General features: G+C 43.4%; 1 protein-coding gene and 1 non-coding gene across 5 annotated transcripts in view; one reads left to right on the top strand and one right to left on the bottom strand.

The window, feature by feature from the left end:
- Positions 1-827: 827 nt before the first annotated feature.
- trnaa-cgc (transfer RNA alanine (anticodon CGC)) lies at positions 828-903 on the bottom strand. The gene has a single exon. It is a non-coding gene; the product is annotated as a tRNA-Ala (tRNA).
- Positions 904-8,571: 7,668 nt separating this feature from the next.
- LOC106572802 (copine-5) overlaps positions 8,572-18,633 on the top strand; it is a 213,880-nt gene continuing 203,818 nt past the window's right edge. For all 4 annotated transcript variants that reach the window (XM_045696442.1, XM_045696441.1, XM_045696440.1 and 1 more), the window contains exon 1: positions 8,572-9,035. In XM_045696442.1, the coding sequence (XP_045552398.1) occupies positions 8,926-9,035 (110 nt within the window). In that variant the 5' untranslated portion in view covers positions 8,572-8,925. The remainder of the gene's footprint in view (positions 9,036-18,633) is intronic.

Raw genomic sequence — 18,633 nt, 5'->3', positions numbered from 1 at the left:
GTTGAAGAGCCGTGGTTATCAGCAAGCCCTGCTGGAGTACTGAACTCCAAGGAGCTGTTGTCAGTGTTGAAGAGCCATGGTTATCAGCAAGCCCTGCTGGAGTACTGAACTCCAAGGAGCTGTTGGAGATCAAGTGTCCTGTCATGGAGTAGAGACTGTGATTCTCTGGATGATGTCTTCAATGGGAAAGCCTGTGATGTGAAGGTGGTGGGGGGCACAGCCCAACTGCAATCACATGTGCCACGTGGCTTCTACATGCAGATGCAAATTGGTATGTTTTGTACAGGACTGAGAGAAAGTAAGGTGCTCATCTGGACTGCGTCCCTTGCAAGTTGTCATCCCTGTTCCCTATGATGCACAGTCCTGTGCAGAGGCTGTCCTGAGGTTGAAGGCATTCTACTCAACACACATGCTGCCATTTATTGTTGAGGAGCATCAGACAGGCAGATTGTCACCGAGTGACAAATATATATGCAGCTCTGTAGAAGTATGTATTCAGATGTCTCTTCTGTTTGCAGTTACTATTAACACATTGTTTTTCAGTTAAAAAGCCTGACTTAATGCATCAACAGTCTCATTATTGTGGAAATTGTTTTTATGGCTTTGTTTTTTATTAAGATTAATGAGTATGTAAAACAAATAATTAAGTTGAGATTAGAATGAATTGACATTTATTTAACTTAACTTTTTTTCATATTGGGAAATCAACCTTGTAAATGGCATTTAACTAGTCAGTTCATTCAGCATTTTAGTCAGTTAGCAGACACTCTTATCTAGAGCGACTTCCAGTAGTGAATGCATACATTTCATAAATTTTTTTCCTATACTGGTCCCCCATGGGAATCGAAACCACAACCCTGGCGTTGCGAACACCATGCTCTACCAACTGAGCCACATGGGACCATGAATTTAATGAGATCACCACGCAGGTTACACAGGGCAGCACAGATTCTAAGTATTTTGTCCATTTTAGATGAGAGGTTGATTGGCACTGTCTGTGAGATGATTCTAAACCATTTAAGCCTTTGAATTACGCGTTCCACATGAACCCTCACATTAGCTATCTGTCTTGTACATGTGGTGTCCTCTGACAGCTGTGCGCCTCTTTTTGTGAAGGCTGGAATTGTTCATTTGACCTTCCTCTCGTGTAGCAGATCACGGATTGGGAAGCCCCGGTCAGCAATGACCTCATCACCTGGACAGAGTTACTCCAGGAACCCAGAATCCGATGTTATATATTTGTTGCTACATCTGCCTCCATATGCTGAGGAGATGAACATCACAAGGTGCAATGGCCACCAGGTACTTGATAGTGTTCTGGGTGTAGTAATGGCTGAACGAATCCCCCCTTGAATCCAGATTCCTGCACTTCTGTAAAGTAGTTTCTGAGCAGTCAATAATCCAGGTTGTTCCTGGGTTGTGGTCATTAAAACATTGTGGCATTGTATTACAGATGGTCTCCCTTGGAAACCACGGAATGTACTCCCTCTGATTCTCTTCCATCGTGTCAATCCCAATAACTAATCACTCGACTGACAATCCTCTGGGAAACACCAAACCTTTCTGCTAGGTACTTCTGCAGCAAGTTGAGCTTCAGCTTCATCAGTGTCATCGGAAGTTCGTCTGTCAGTTTTAACTGAAAAGCTGCCTTTGTAGAGGGGTAGAAGATGTTTCCTCCAGGGTAGAAAAGGCAGCAAGAGACAAGCCTGTATGCAGTGGACAGAGTGATTCGTTCCTCAGCAGGGTTTTGTAGAGGTGATGCGGGGCACTGTGTCCCTGCCTCACAGGTACCGGGCTTTACATGATCACCTGAGCTGTAGTTGTGATCACTTCGAGATGGGTCTTCCCATTGGGTTTGGGAATCCTTCTCTGAAAGAATATCCATTCCTTCTATCTGTGTTGGCCAATCCCTAATTTCAATTTGGTGAAAAATGGAGCCTGTTGTGTTATCTGTTAAGAAATCAGTATGGCTTGTTAAACAAGTCAATGGACAATTAATAACAAAACCGTACAATAAAACAACATACTGCATGGACGCTCTTATAATATTTAATCATTTTTTATTGAGTTGTAGAATAAATTAATTGTGCTATTATGAGACTGCTTAGATAGAAGAGAGAGACACAAAATGACAGCAGGCAAACTGCTCAAGTCTTTGGTTTACCTGTCACTGATGACTGCCTGACCAAGACTGCCTGACCAAGACTGCCTGACCAAGACTGCCTGACCAAGACTGCCTGACCAAGACTGCCTGACCAAGACTGCCTGACCAAGACTGCCTGACCAAGACTGCCTGACCAAGACTGCCTGACCAAGACTGCCTGACGAGTGGAGCATCAAAGCCAAGCCATTTTTCTGGGTAAGAATGCTTCACTGTAGGCTTCTTTAGGTTCAACGCTTTGAGCCAGAGCCATAAAGACTCTGTGTCTTTAGGAGGTGGATGCAGGTCGTATGGGGCTCAACAGGTACATTCAGATCGACGTAGACATTGGTGTTCATAACGTTGTTGTTGTAAAAACTGCCTATTCATCCAATTATTGTGACAGCCTCGTACTGAACATATAATGCTTGTCATGTTGATCGATTTTTAGGATTTTGTGTGGTTCTGTCAGTATAAAACTATCAAGCTCTCAACTAAAAGTACCACTTTTGCCGCTTTCTGGGGATTGGGATTTCTCCAGTGGACTGGGTCACTATCACATATCCCTATTCTATTCGCCTTATTCTGGAACATCACAGTGATCGTGGCGATTTAGTTGCAATTGTGTTTCTATTTCCGACAACATTTGCGCGATGCTAGTGGCCAGCCTCCCTGTGACGTTCCAGAATAAGGCGAATAGCCTTGTAATGAACTGAAGGACATGGAAGTGGCAGTCCTCTACACTAGAGTGATCTCAGCACGGGGAAGTCAGTCTGCTGTAGCCTTCATGGAACTAGAGGCCCCACACATTTGTTGTTAGAGAGAGAATGTGACAGTCAGCCTGCCCAGTCCACTGGAGAAATCCCATTTCCCACTGCTCAATCAACCTAACCCATTGCTAGCTCTCCTCTCTGAGAGACACTGATAAGGTCACAGATTTAAAACTCCCTGGTGTTTCTGCTGGCTTCTCAGTCAGTGTGGTGGACCATCTTGTCGTGGCCTGCCGTTTCCTGATGTCGTGGAAGACGAATGAAGATGAATGTTTATTGCTGTCTATTATTGCTGCAGCTGCTGCTGCTGCTGGAGCTGTATGATTGGTTGAGGTCTGTTGAGCTTGCAGTAGGGCTTCGGTGTCTGTCAATCTGTCTCTCGCTGTCTGTCGGTCGGCCTGCCTGTCTGTCGGTCGGCCTGCCTGCCTGCCTGTCTGTCGACCTGCCTGTCTGTCTGTCGGTCTACCTGCCTGTCTGTCTCTCGCTGTCTGTCGGTCGGCCTGCCTGTCTGTCTGTCGGTCGGCCTGCCTGTCTGTCTGTCGGCCTGCCTGCCTGTCTGTCTGTCGGCCTGCCTGCCTGCCTGTCTGTCGGCCTGCCTGTCTGTCTGTCGACCTGCCTGTCTGCCTGTCTGTCGGCCTGCCTGTCTGCCTGTCTGTCTCTCGCTGTCTGTCAGTCGGCCTGCCTGTCTGTCGGTCGGCCTGCCTGTCTGTCTGTCGGCCTGCCTGCCTGTCTGTCTGTCGGCCTGCCTGCCTGTCTGTCGGCCTGCCTGTCTGTCGCCCTGTCGACCTGCCTGTCTGTCGCCCTGTCTGTCTGTCGGCCTGCCTGCTGGCCTGCCTGTCTGTCTGTCGGCCTGCCTGCCTGTCTGTCTGTCGGCCTGCCTGTCTGTCGGCCTGCCTGTCTGTCTTGACATAACTTTTTACTTAAGAGAAAATGGAAAACATTTTTAAAATAAGAAATGTTAAGAGAATCCAGGTTCTGCTTTTGAATAGACCCCGACTGCTTAGGATCCATTCACTGTTACAGTACAATAGACCTGTGAGACTAGAGCCCTGTTCTACTTACAATAGATCTGTGAGACTGCAGCACTGTGCTGGAGAGATTTGAAGCCCTCTGTCTCCTCTGCACCCCAGAGATATAGAAACTCAGACTAACTGTTACAGCAGTGTCTTGGTCTATTATGCTAGGGAATTAGGAGAATATGAGGTGTCGAGAGAAAGACAGAGACTAAGAAGTTTTAAGTTCACACAGTACAGTAGCACTGATTTTGATATCATGAAGTTAAAAATAACACTTGTTAGCAGTTGCTTGGTTTTTGAGAGAAGAGTTGCAGAAGGGGCAACTCCAGATTGTTCTTCTCATCATCGCTATGATAGATCACTCTTCAGGTTTTAGTCAGTGGCTGTGTTTTTGTTTCTTTGAGCTGTAAAATCATGCCTTCAATTGTGTTAGTTCAGTTGTCTATGTGAACTGTTGCACTATTCATAGTTCACAGGTGGATTTTCTGTTTGGATTTTAGTTTAAAGCTGGAATCCTTAGTGGTCAAACTGCCACGTCCGTTTGAGAAATGAAAACAACAAAGACGCTACTGCAAAACAACAAACAGATTTTTCCCCTCTGACATCATCACATGTGAGATAGAACAGAAAAATATGTTCTGCAACTTTATTTTATGTTGATGCGCTACACACACATATACACACACACACACACACACACACACACACACACACACACACACACACACACACACACACACATACACACACACACACACACACACACACACACACACACACACACACACACACACACACACACACACACACACACACACACACACACATACACACACACACACACACACACACACACACACACACACACACACACACACACACACACACACACACACACACACACACACACACACACACACATACACACACACACACACACACACACACACACACACACACATAGACACACACACACACATACACACACACACACACACATACACACACATACACACACACACACACACACACATACACACATACACACACACACACATACACACACACACATAGACACACACACACACATACACACACACACGCACACGCCTGTGTGTATAAGCTGTAATTATTAGCTGTCTGAAGCAGCTGTGGGAGCTGACCAGGTTTAGAGAGAGCACAGCATGGGAACTAGGGGACATTTCTATTCCAGAGAAATCACAACCAACCATCCAGCAGACTAATTACTCTCTCTGAGTTACGATGAACTATGGCTCCAGGGCTTTGTGTGTGTGTGTGTGTGTGTGTGTGTGTGTGTGTGTGTGTGTGTGTGTGTGTGTGTGTGTGTGTGTGTGTGTGTGTGTGTGAAAGCCTTGGGTCTCACCATGCATTATAGCCCTAGTTCCAGCAGTATACAGTAAGTGGTACTTGTACATGGTGTTTAGTGCCGAGGCCCACCACTCAGTCCTCTCTGCTGACCAGCCTTACCCTGCCTACCACCCACTGAGGCCTGATGGAGAGCCTGTGGACCTCAGAGTGGAGGACAAGAATGTGCACACACACACTAACACATTCAATTACATTCCATGAGCAACAGAGGGCTAACTGAGATGTCGTATATGGCTAGCTGCTGGGCATGTTTCTTGCTTCAGCGGAAAATAAGAGGCACAGCAAAGAGACTGAGAGCTTGTTGCGGCCAGGTTGCTCAAGATGCACTGTGAAATTAGACGTCCGTCCAGGTCAGCAGGATGTCAGGAGATTACGTCAACCGGCCTCTCGGGGCAACAGTGAGCGCTATTACCATCAAGTAGGCTTGGGTTTTGCTAGGATGCTGTGGAAGTGGATGGCGGATCAGGGTAAACTGCAGGGTAAGCTGTGAGCTCCGGCATCAAGTGTTGTGTGGTCAATTCCAGTACTAAGCACTCACAACATTTTTGTACCATGTCCCAAACCTTAACTCTTAACCAGATTAAATCGGGTATGTTTTTTTATCCGGCCGTGAAAATACTGCCCCCTATCCCAAAGAAGTTAACCATTTGGAATTGATGCCTAAACTTAAAGGTGCATTATGCAGAAATTGCTCCGCCATTTCCTGGTTGCTAACATTCTAATAGTTTGCCTAATTACAGTTTATGCAGTGGTGGAAAAAGTACCCCATTTTCATACTTGAGTAAAAGTAAAGATACCTTTAAAAGAAAATGACTCAAGTAAAAGTGAAAGTCACCCAGTAAAATGCTACTTGAGTAAAAGTCTAAAAGTATTTGGTTTTAAATGTACTTAATGTATCAAAAGTAGAAGTTTAAATCATTTACAATTTCTTATATTAAGCAAACCAGACAACACGATTTTCTTGATTTTTTTATTTAAGGCTTGCCAGGGGCACAGTTCAACACTCAGACAAAATTCAAAAACAAAGCATTTGTGTTTAGTGAGTCTGCCAGATCAGAGGCAGTAGGGATGACCAGGGATGTTCTCTGTTTAGTGCGTCCTCCAGATCAGAGGCAGTAGGGATGACCAGGGATGTTCTCTTGATAAGTGCTTGAATTAGACAATTTTCCTGTCCTGATAAAAATTCAAAATGTAAGGAGTACTTTTGGGTGTCAGGGAAAATGTATGGGATAAAAAGTACATTATTTTCTTCAGGAATGTATTGGAGTAAAAGTAAAAGTAGTCAAAAATATAAATAGTAAAGTACAGATACCCCCAAAAAACGACTTAAGTACTAATTAAAAGTATTTTTACTTAAGTACTTAACACTACTGAGTTTGTGACAAAGCAAGCAATGTATAGTGTAGAGAATCATTGTACCATCTAAACCGCTGTGAAATATATTTTAAATAGCCAAAAATATTGTATTTTCAGTTGTTTGAAGATGGTGTACAAAACCGAACGTAAAAGACTCAAAACGAAACTTAAGAACGGGAAGCATAGAAATAGAGCAAATAGAACACATCTACCGTTTCTTAGACCTTTTTTTCAATGAGAATGAAATATCTTTAATTCACATTTCTATGTGAATTTGGCCAGGTCACGCCAAAAAGTTACTTATTGCAGCTTTAACCATGGAGTTGTATTTGTTTTAACCCAATTCTAAAGCTTAACCCTTAACTTAACCATTCAAAATGAATGCCTTAGTTTAACCATTCAAAACGAATGCTTAAAATGTAATATTTGTTGATTGTACAGTGGGTTGTGGACTGCAGTTGTAGCTTAAACAACTCCTCCACATGTCCGATTGTTCTGCTCAGAGTCACTCCTTGTTCATTATCAGCAGACCTGGTTGCAAATATTATTTGAAATCTTTAAAATACTGTGAGTGTTTGCTCTAGCCTGCCTGCAGTGCCAGGTGGGTGGGGTTTACCGTTTTGGGGCTATTCTATTGGTCCATTAAGCCAGGCAAGCTCAATCAAGCACAGATACTTTTGTTTTAATGATTTCAAACAGTATTTGAACCCAGGTCTGATGATCAGATTGTTAAATGTAATACAAGGCTAGTTTAGCAGTTGTCTCATTATTGACAGACATGAATAGATATCGTTCCTGGAGGTTATATTGTAGGGTAATCTGATGGCTTCCTATACAACAGCTCATACCAAGTCGTTTCACTGTCATAAAAAATATAATTGCAATTTTATTAGTCGACAAATGAGCCACAACATAGCTGTGTATGTGCCCGAAATGGCACCCTATTCCCTACTTGGTGCACTCCTTTTGATCAGGTCCCATAGGTCAAAAGTGGTGCACTATATAGGGAATATGATGCCATTTGGGACGGACGCAGAGACGTGATGAAAATACATTATAGCCTCATAGTCTATAAGAGTTCTGCCAACGCAAGCGTTTGAGGAGCTGTTCAGAGTAGAGACGTGCTGAAAGCGCACTGCCGCTGGTCAATAGAAACTCGTTCTTTCGGGATGTAGGATGTAGGCGGATGTAGGCTAATCAATTTACCATCGATTAAGAATATTTATTTAGTATAAAATATGCACAGCACGTTCAATAGAGCATTCAATCAATAATTTGCGTCAGTTTCCATGTACATGTTTAGCAACAGTCAGATTATAATAGACGTGGAAAATAGGACGCCACAGCAATATATTTAGAGAGAAACATAGGTTATGATATATACTTGTTATCTTCCGTTTTTAAAATGCAAATTATTTCACACAAACCTATTTAGCAAAAGAAAGCACCTGGGAAGTCTAATGGGTAGTATTTTAACTCAAAGTACGGCTATAAAAAAGTGACGTTTATACAGTAAAAATACTAATTTAACTTGTAACATATACGCTAATTGGATGAGAATATATCCATTAATTTACGTCCGGTGGTTAGCTGTTGCTATTAATAGCCCAGGAAAATAATTTGGAGCGAGATAATGATCCATGTCCGTTAATCAATAGAGTGGATCCGCACTGAGTGACAGTCAGTCAGTCAACTACAGTCAGACTCTCTGTCAGTCAGTCAGTCAGTCTGTCAGTCAGTCAGTCAGTCAGTCAGTCTGTCTGTCTGTCTGTCTGTCTGTCTGTCAGTCTGTCTGTCTGTCAGTCAGTCGCAGGCAGCCGGCATGTGGAAGAATGCAGAGAGGGGGTGGGGCTGTTTTTCAGAGCATCTACATTCCAAACGTTCCATTGCCAGTAGAGATCATTCTTTGCCTGAAGACAAAGAGAGAGAGAAGCCCACACTGGTGACTTGGTTGGGACTCCGCATCCACAGCCCTAAATCAATTACAATTTCATTTGGTTAGGCTACTCCATGTTTCCACTATACTCAAACTGGACAGTGTTCCTTCTCTACCCAATGGAGAGCACTTACCGGATTTGACTGAACTCTTCATCTCTTCTCCTCTACTCATCCTCTGACGGTTGATCCCTCTGTTCTCAGTGGAACGCTCGCCGAGCACCTGCGCTTGGGAGAAGGGCGTGGAGATACACTCGAAAGGTACTCGTACGCGGCCAGGCTGAGTGAACTGGGGAGTTGGCCCGGTTCTTCCGCGCGCATGGAGGGAGACGTTATGGACAAGCTAGATAGCATGGCTGCGGTGAGTGACTTCGATCCCATTGCGGGAAGCGTCCCGGCCACCAAAGTGGAGATCACCGTGTCATGCAGGTAAGCTTGCAGAAACCGCTGGCTCTGTATCTCTCACAGATAGGACGGTTGCGCTTCGGGGAACAGCGAGCAATACGATTCGCCTAGTTGCACAGTTAATAGACCTTAGCCTAATGATGGAATTGGTATCGGTGATATTATTGGCCTCTATAGATGTCGTATCTGACGCGCAGGGAGAGGGTTAGACGGTAACTAGCCCTAGGCTATGGAAACCCCATTTTCTGAACATGGTGTAATGTGGACATTTCATGTCTACCTTTTAATCAAGTTTTTTTTTAACTCTGTGAGATTTTCCTGAGATTCTTTTTTTTTTAAGGGTGGGGATGGGTGCGAGACTGTTAGACACAAACCGTTTCCTCAAGTGCTTGCTGCGCCACTTTCCCAGCCAGTGAATAAAACAGTCGCGTGCCACAGTTGATATCGACGGTCGGAGAGTTTGTGGGGTGAAAAGTTCGCCCGGGGCGCGTGGCTGTTGTGTTGCCTGCTGCGAAATCTCTATAGAATAAGCATCACAGCACAGTTGAAAAATATATGGCAAATATAAATCAAACTGGATGGACATCAGAAATAGATGGGAGAGGTTGAGGGTAGAGGAAGGACAGGACTGAAAACAAACATAACTATTGTAAAATATACTGTCCGTAAAACATATGTATTATGTATCAGCTGGAAGTAGAAGCCTAATGTGTTGTTGTTTATTAGTTTACTCCAATTAGGGGAGGGGTGGTAGGGTTAGGGGAATATAATAAAGGAAAATATATTTTAAAAACAGATATGTATGTGTGTGTATATATATATTATTTATATATGTATATGTGTGTATGTATATATATATGTATATATATGTATATATATATATATATATATATATATATATATATAGATATATAGATATAGATATATATATATATAATGTACCTGGCTACCTGGGGTGGCAAGTATTCTAGTGGTTAGAGTGTTGGGCCAGTAACCAAAAGGTTGGTGGATCGAATACCGAGCTGCCAAGGTCAAAATCTGTTGTTCTGCCCCTGAACAAGGCAACTAACCCACTGTTCCTAGTCTGTCATTGTAAATATGAATTTGGTCTTAACTGACTTGCCTAGTTAAATAAAAGTTAAATAAAATGAAATATATATATATATATATATATATATATATATATATATATGAAATTATGCAGACAATTACATTGATGGAAGCTACAATGTATCTGCAATATTAAATCTGATCTACCCCCCCTCCTCCAAAAAAAGAAAAGCATAGCCTATATAGCGGAGTTTTTCCCACGATTTCAAGCCTAATCATATTGCCACGACGACTGTGTCCAACTGCCGCACTACAGTGGCGTGGATTGGAGTTATTCGTCCAGCTTCATCGTAAAGCATATACAGTGCCATCAGAAATTATGCACACACCTTGACTTTTTCCACATTTTGTTGTGTTTGTGTTACAGCCTGGATTTAAAATTGATTACATTGAGATTTTGTGACCCTGGCCTACACACAATACCCCATAGTGTCAAAGTGGAATTATGTTTTTAGAAACTTTACAAATGTAATAATAAAGGAAAAGCTGAAATGCCTTGAGTCAGTAAGTATTCAACCCCTTTGTTATTGCAAGCCTAAATAAGTTCAGGAGTAAAAATGTGCTTAACAAGTCACATATTAAGTTGCATGAACTCACTCTGTGTGCAATAATAGTGTTTAACTTGAATTTTGAATGACTGCCTCATCTCTGTACCCCACACATACAATTAACTATATCTAAGGCCCCTCAGTCGAGCAGTGAATTTCATACATAGATTCAACCACAAAGACCAGGAGGTTTTCCAATGCCTTGCAAAAAAGGGCACCTATTTGTAGATGGGTACAAATACAACAACCTGACATTGAGTATCCCTTTGAGCATGGTGAAGTTTATTCATTACACTTTGGATGGTGTATCAATACACCCCAGTCATTACAAAGATACAGACGTCCTTCCTAACTCAGTTGCCGGAGTGGAAGGAAATCGTTCAGGCATTTCACCATTAGGCCAATGGTTACTTTAAAACATTTACTGAGTTTGTATTTGTATTTATTATGGATCCCCATTAGATGTTGCCAAGGCAGCAACATTAATGCAGTTATGTATTAACTATTCTACTACCACATACAACACAACACAAAATCCATGTGTACGTGTGTGTATAGTGCGTATGTTATCTTGTGTCTGTATGTATGTATGCATGTGTCTGTGCCTGTGTGTGTGTCTCTTCATAGTCACCGCTGTTCCATAAGGTGTTTTTTAAATGTGTTTTAAAAAAAAAAATATATTTCTACTGCTTGCATCAGGTGCTTGATGTGGAATAGAGTTCCATGTAGTCATGGCTCTATGTAATACTGTGCGCCTCCCATAGTCTGTTCTGGACTTGGGGACTGTGAAGAGCCCTCTGGTGGCATATCTTGTGGTGTATGCATGGGTGTCCAAGCTGTGTGCTAATAGTTTAAACAGACAGCTTGGTGCATTCAACATGTCAATACTTCTCACAAATACAAGTAGTGCCGAAGTCAATCTCTCCTCTATTTTGAGCCAGGAGAGATTGACATGCATATTATTAATGTTTGTTCTCTGTGTACATTTAAGGGCCAGCCGTGCTGCCCTGTTCTGAGTCCAATTGTAATTTTCCTAAGCCCCTCTTTGTGGCAACTGACCACACGACTGGACACTAGTCCAGGTGCGACAAAACTAGGGCCTGTAGGACCTGCCTTGTTGATAACATTGTTGAGAGTTTAATGACTGTGATATGAGAAAACTACAACATTGTAGTCACTCCATAATACAAACCTAAATTACTAAGTGAAAAGAAGGAAGCCTGTACAGAAAAAAATATTCCAAAACAAGCATCCTGTCTGTAATAAGGAACTAAAGTAAAACTGCAAAATATATGGCAAAGATATTAACTTTACGTCCTGAATACAAGTGTTATGTTTGGGGCAAATCCAACACAACACATGACTGAGCACCACTCTTCATATTTTCAAGCATAGTACTGGCTGCATCATGTTATGGGTATGCTTGTCATCGGCAAGGACTATGTAGTTTTTTAGGATAAAAATAAACGGAATAGAGCCAAGCACAGGGAAAATCCTGGAGGAAAACCTGGTTCAGTCTGCTTTCCAACAGACACTGGGAGACAAATTCACCTTTCAGCAGGACAATAACCTAAAACACAAGACGAAATATACACAGGAGTTGCTTACCAAGACAACACTGAAGGTTCCTGAGTGGCCTAGCTACAGTTTTAACTTAAATCAGCTTAAAAATCTATGGCAAGACTTGAAAATGGCTGTCTAGCAATGATCAACAACCAATTTGACAGTTTTTTTGAAGAATTTGTAAAACAATAATGTGCAAATATTGTACAATCCAGGTGTGCAAAGATCTTAGAGACTAACACAGAAAGACTCACAGCTGTAATCGCTGCCAAAGGTGATTCTACCATGTATTGACAATTTATGTAAATGTGATATTTCTGTATTTCATTTGCAATAAATTATCTAAATTCTTTGAAAATCAATTGAATCCGTTCACGCTGTAACGCAAACAAAATGTGGAATAAATGAAAGGGTATAAATACTTTCTGAAGGCACTGTAGAGGCTATGGCAGGCTACGGCAACCTTAATTGGCTGTTCCTGTATTAAATTTAGTTGCCAATTTCCATTAGAGGTCTGGGAAGTGGAAATAAACACATAATCAAATAACGATAGCCTGTTATCAAGTCCATCTGGAGATATATAGCATACTGCTGTCTGTCTGTCTGACTGGTGAACTGTGTTACTGGTCTAGTTTTGTACTCCCTCCCTCCCTCCCTCCCTCCCTCCCTCCCTCCCTCCCTCCCTCCCTCCCTCCCTCCCTCCCTCCCTCCCTCCCTCCCTCCCTCCCTCCCTCCCTCCCTCCCTCCCTCCCTCTTTCTAACAGAGGCTATACTAGATGCATGTTGGTTAGGCTATCCCTCATTGTAACTTAAAGGGCACATGCTGAATTTTTCTCAATACCGGCAATTGATGAGTGTGTCACAGAGCTATCAGAAATCAATATGATGTCACCGGCCCTGGAGGAGGAGAGAGATTGACCAGGGGCTTTGCTTTGATGCTGCTTGTGGTCTCGCTGGAGCTGCTTACACACACACACACACACACACACACACACACACACACACACACACACACACACACACACACACACACACACACACACACACACACACCCTCCTATAAATAAAAAGGCTCGCTACTGGCTATTCAATTAACTGGAGGGGAAATTGATATGGTACTGGAGATGCATTACAGTTTAACTTAATGTGTAATAGTCAGCTTAAGCTTGTGTATTTATTTAATATTCAAATTAAGTCTAACCTATCCATCCAATCACCAACCTGTCTCTGTTTCCTTTATTAATGACTCCCTTTGACTGTGACCTTTTGACTGACGTATAGAATCTGAAGGCAGATGTAACAGACAGTAACACGGTTCTTCTATGCTTAGTTTTAATGTGTATTTGGCCAATACACCGATATACGTGGACAAATGTCACCCTATTCTATATATAGTCCACTACATTTGAGCACTTGCACCCTGGTCAGTAGTGTGTGGGTGAGAAAGGAGAGAAAATAGGTGTGTGTAAAGGCCTCAGATTGCAGCACACATGGAATTGAATTGGCGCTCAGCTCTGCTTTCACCCCTACAGCCATTCTAAGATTCTTATCAAATCCCACCTGCCTGCCGCCGTGTGTTAAGGCAGTAAAGCTCCGACAAAACGGGAGGTGCAGAAGGAGATAACCCCTTCAGTATCAAAATATTTATCTGATAGAAACAATCTGCTATCACACAGCAACCTGGTGAGAGAAAGAGAGACAGACAGACAGACAGACAGACAGACAGACAGACAGACAGACAGACAGACAGACAGACAGACAGACAGACAGACAGACAGACAGACAGACAGACAAGACAGACAGACAGACCTGTTTAAAAGGACCTGGGACTCTGAGCACTCCAACCCTGATAGGAGATGGTCTGTATGTGTCGCTGCCTGTCTCCCTTAGAGAGATGCAGTGCAGCATGAATACTTGGCAGACAAAGAGGTTTGAATCCAAGATCAGGGATTTCTATTGGAGCTATTTAGAAGTAGTGTAACCTAGTTACTTTCTTGGACCCTAAGACCCTCACAAACTTCTACAGATGCACCATTGAGAGCATTCTGTCAGGCTATATCACTGCTAGGTACGGCAACTGCACCACCGCCTGCAACCGCAGGGCTCTCCAAAGGGTGGTGTTGGTCAGCCCAACGCATCACTGGGGGCACACTGCCTGCCCTCCTGGACATCTACAGTACCCAGTGTCACAGGAAGTCTAAGAGGATCATCAAGGACCTATTCTGGACTCTGACGTTGCTCGTTCTGACATTGCTCTTTCTGATATTTTTGTATGTCTTTCTTTTAGTTTTTTGGATTATGTGCATATTGTTTTGTATTGCTAGGTATTACTGCACTGGTGGAGCTAGAAACACAAGCATGTTGCTGCACCTGCGATAACATCTGCAAATCTGTCTACGTGACCAATAAACTTTGATTTGCTTTGATTTGCTTACCGCCCCAATAGGTCCACAGACGACACAATCGCAATCACACTGCACACTGCCCTAACCCTTCTGGACAAGAGGAATACCTATGTAAGAATGCTGTTCATCGACTACAGCTCAGCATTTAACACCATAGTACCCTCCAAACTCGTCATTAAGCTCGAGACCCTGGGTCTCAACCCCGCCCTGTGCAACTGGGTCCTGGACTTCCTGACGGGCCGCCCCCAGGTGGTGAGGGTAGGTAACAACATCTCTACCCCGCTGATCCTCAACACTGGGGCCCCACAAAGGTGCGTTCTCAGCCCTCTCCTGTACTCCTTGTTCACCCACGACTGCGTGGCCATGCACACCTCCAACTCAATCATCAAGTTTGCAGATGACACTACAGTGGTAGGCTTGATTAACAACAACGACGAGACGACCTACAGGGAGGAGGTGAGAGCCCTCGGAGTGTGGTGTCAGGAAAATAACCTCACACTCAATGTCAACAAAACAAAGGAGATGATCGTGGACAGGAAACAGTAGAAGGAGCAGCCCCCTATCCACATCGACGGGACAGTAGTGGAGAGGGTGGAAAGTTTTAAGTTCCTCGGTGTACACATCACGGACAAACTGAAATGGTCCACCCACACAGACAGCGTGGTGAAGAGGCGCAGCAGCGCCTCTTCAACCTCAGGAGGCTGAAGAAATTCGCCTTGTCACCAAAAACACTCACAAACTTTTACAGATGCACAATCGAGAGCATCCTTTCGGGCTGTATCACCACCTGGTACGGCAACTGCTCCACCCACAACCGTAAGGCTCTCCAGAGGGTAGTGAGGCCTGCCCAACTCATCACCGGGGGCAAACTACCTGCCCTCCAGGACACCTACACCACCCGATGTCACAGGAAGGCCAAAAAGATCATCAAGGACAACAACCACCCGAGCCACTGCCTGTTCACCCCGCTATCATCCAGAAGGCGAGGTCAGTACAGGTGCATCAAAGCGGGGACCAAGAGACTGAAAAACAGCTTCTATCTCAAGGCCATCAGACTGTTAAACAGCCATCACTAACATTGAGTGGCTGCTGCCAACATACTGACTCAACTCAAGCCACTTTAATAATGGGAAAATTGATGTAATTAAATGTATCACTAGCCACTTTAAACAATGCCACTTTATATCATGTTTACATACCCTACATTACTCATCTCATATGTATATACTGTACTCTATACCATCTACTGCATATTGCCATCTTGATGTAATAAATGTATCACTAGCCACTTTAAACAATGCCACTTTATATAATGTTTACATACCCTACATTACTCATCTCATACGTATATACTGTACTCTATACCATCTACTGCATCTTGCCTATGCCGTTCGGCCATCACTCATTCATATATTTTTATGTACATATTTTTATTCATGGCTTTACACTTGTGTGTATAAGGTAGTTGTTGTGAAATTGTTAGGTTAGATTACTTGTTAGATATTACTGCATGGTTGGAACTAGAAGCACAAGCATTTCGCTACACTCACATTAACATCTGCTAACCATGTGTATGAGACAAATAAAATTGATTTGATTTCTGTTTCTATTGGAGCGGTCTATATTCAGTCTCTTTGGCGTGGAGGGTTAGACAGACAGGAAATGGAATAGTCGAGGTCCAGCTGTGCTTAGGCCAGGGATGTGCTCTGTGTGGTTTTTGGATCAGTTGGTTTGGTCGGTAAGTAGGTTGTTTGTGTATTGAGTTGTTAGTTGAGTATCTTGTCAGTTGAGCATCTTGTTGGTTAAGAATCTTGCGTGTTGAGCATCTTGATGGTTGAGTATCTTGTCAGTTAAGATTCTTGTTAGTTGAGCATCTTGATGGTTGAGTATCTTGTCAGTTAAGATTCTTGTTAGTTGATCATCTTGATGGTTGAGCATCTTGTCAGTTGAGAATCTTGATGTTGATCATTTTGCTGTTTGAGCATCTTGCTGGTTGAGCATCTTGCTGGTTGATTATCTTGCTGGTTGATCAGCTTACTGGTTGATCATCTTGCTGGTTGAGCATCTTGCTGGTTGAGCATCTTGCTGGTTGAGCATCTTGCTGGTTGATTATCTTGCTGGTTGATCAGCTTACTGGTTGATCATCTTGCTGGTTGAGCATCTTGCTGGTTGAGCATCTTGCTGGTTGAGCATCTTGCTGGTTGATCATCTTACTGGTTGATCATCTTGCTGGTTGAGCATCTTGCTGGTTGATCATCTTGCTGGTTGAGCATCTTGCTGGTTGAGCATCTTGCTGGTTGATCATCTTACTGGTTGATCATCTTGCTGGTTGAGCATCTTGCTGGTTGATCATCTTGCTGGTTGAGCATCTTGCTGGTTGATCATCTTGCTGGTTGAGCATCTTGCTGGTTGATCATCTTGCTGGTTGAGCATCTTACTGGTTGAGAATCTTGGCTGTATGATTCATGGGTTCGTTTCCTTTACATACACTAAATGGTTTGTTTGCTTACTTCAGACATAATAATAAGCACAAGAGGATGAGTAACTGTGACTCCAGCTGTATTTCTCCATGTTGATTCCTCTCTGTGTGTCTCCACCAGTATAGCTGAGATCCTGTGTAACAGTGTAAAATGACCTAACGTTAACAAGGACTTTAGCTAAGTGGCTCCAGATAACCAGTGTGTGATTAGTTTTAGTCGTATGTACATGATACACATGGTACAGTATACACTGCCCAACAAAATGTTTACTTGCAGCTTCCTTCTCAGCAATGCAATAAACACTGTGTTTCTGTTGTGTGGCTTCCTGGTGCTGGAGAGATGGATCAAAAACAGTACTGACAAAATGTCACCAACCCCCTGAAGGGTAAAAACTAGTGTTTTTTTTTCTTATTTCACAATTCTTTCTTCTTCATTTCCTTTTCTTACTCCCTGGAAAGACCAATGGGTTTATTTTTTCCTCTGTGTCCTTTTCTTACTCCCTGGAAAGATCAAACCCCATGACCCAAGTCATTATTTGTACCTATGGAGGTGGTAGGTCTATCCTATCTACCATTGGGCAAAAACTGGTTGAAGAAACATTGTTTCCACGTCAATTCAACCCCAAAAATCTATGTGATGACGTTGAATCAATGTGGAAAACTGATTGGATTTGCAACAAGTCATCAACGTTAAGGGCATATTGTCTTTTTCCTCACCCGACTTTGAACCTAAATCCAACGACATGGTGACATTTTGTGTTGATTTCACATTTGAATTCACGTTAGTTGACAACTCAACCAAATGTAAATCAAAACTGGAATTTGAACTGACGTCTGTGCCCCGTGGGTGCAGACCAGCTCCTAAACTAAAGTCACAACAGGGAAATTCACATAAGTCACTCAGAATCCAGGCCAGTCAATACCTCACCAGTTCTCTGTTCTGGAACACTTACCATTCCACAGAGGAAGAAGAGATTTGGAGAGAATATTCTCTAGAAGGTTGCTGACAGTCAACCCTCTCTCTCTCTTTTCCTCCCTGTGCTCTGTATGGTTCTGTGTCGCTCTCTAGAACAGGCAGGTTTGGTATAACGTATGCACACACACACACACACACACACACACACACACACACACACACACACACACACACACACACACACACACACACACACACACACACACACACACACACACACACACACACACACACACACACACAGACTGACTGTTTCTATTATGGTTGAGGACACTAGAGAGCATCAGTGAATCTCTATCTCCGGCGTTTCTTTACTACTCCACATATAGAGACTCACCCCCATGCCTTCTGCTGTCCCCCACCACCCCATGACCTCTGCTGTCCCCCCACCACCCCATGCCCTCTGCTGTCCCCCACCACCCCATGCCCTCTGCTGTCCCCCCCACCACCCCATGCCCTCTGCTGTCCCCCACCACCCCATGACCTCTGCTGTCCCCCACCACCCCATGACCTCTGCTGTCCCCCCACCACCCCATGCCCT

The sequence above is a fragment of the Salmo salar genome, chromosome ssa15, assembly GCF_905237065.1.
Source record: "Salmo salar chromosome ssa15, Ssal_v3.1, whole genome shotgun sequence".
Classification (NCBI taxonomy): Eukaryota; Metazoa; Chordata; class Actinopteri; order Salmoniformes; family Salmonidae; genus Salmo; species Salmo salar.
This window is presented reverse-complemented; position numbering and strand designations above follow the sequence as displayed.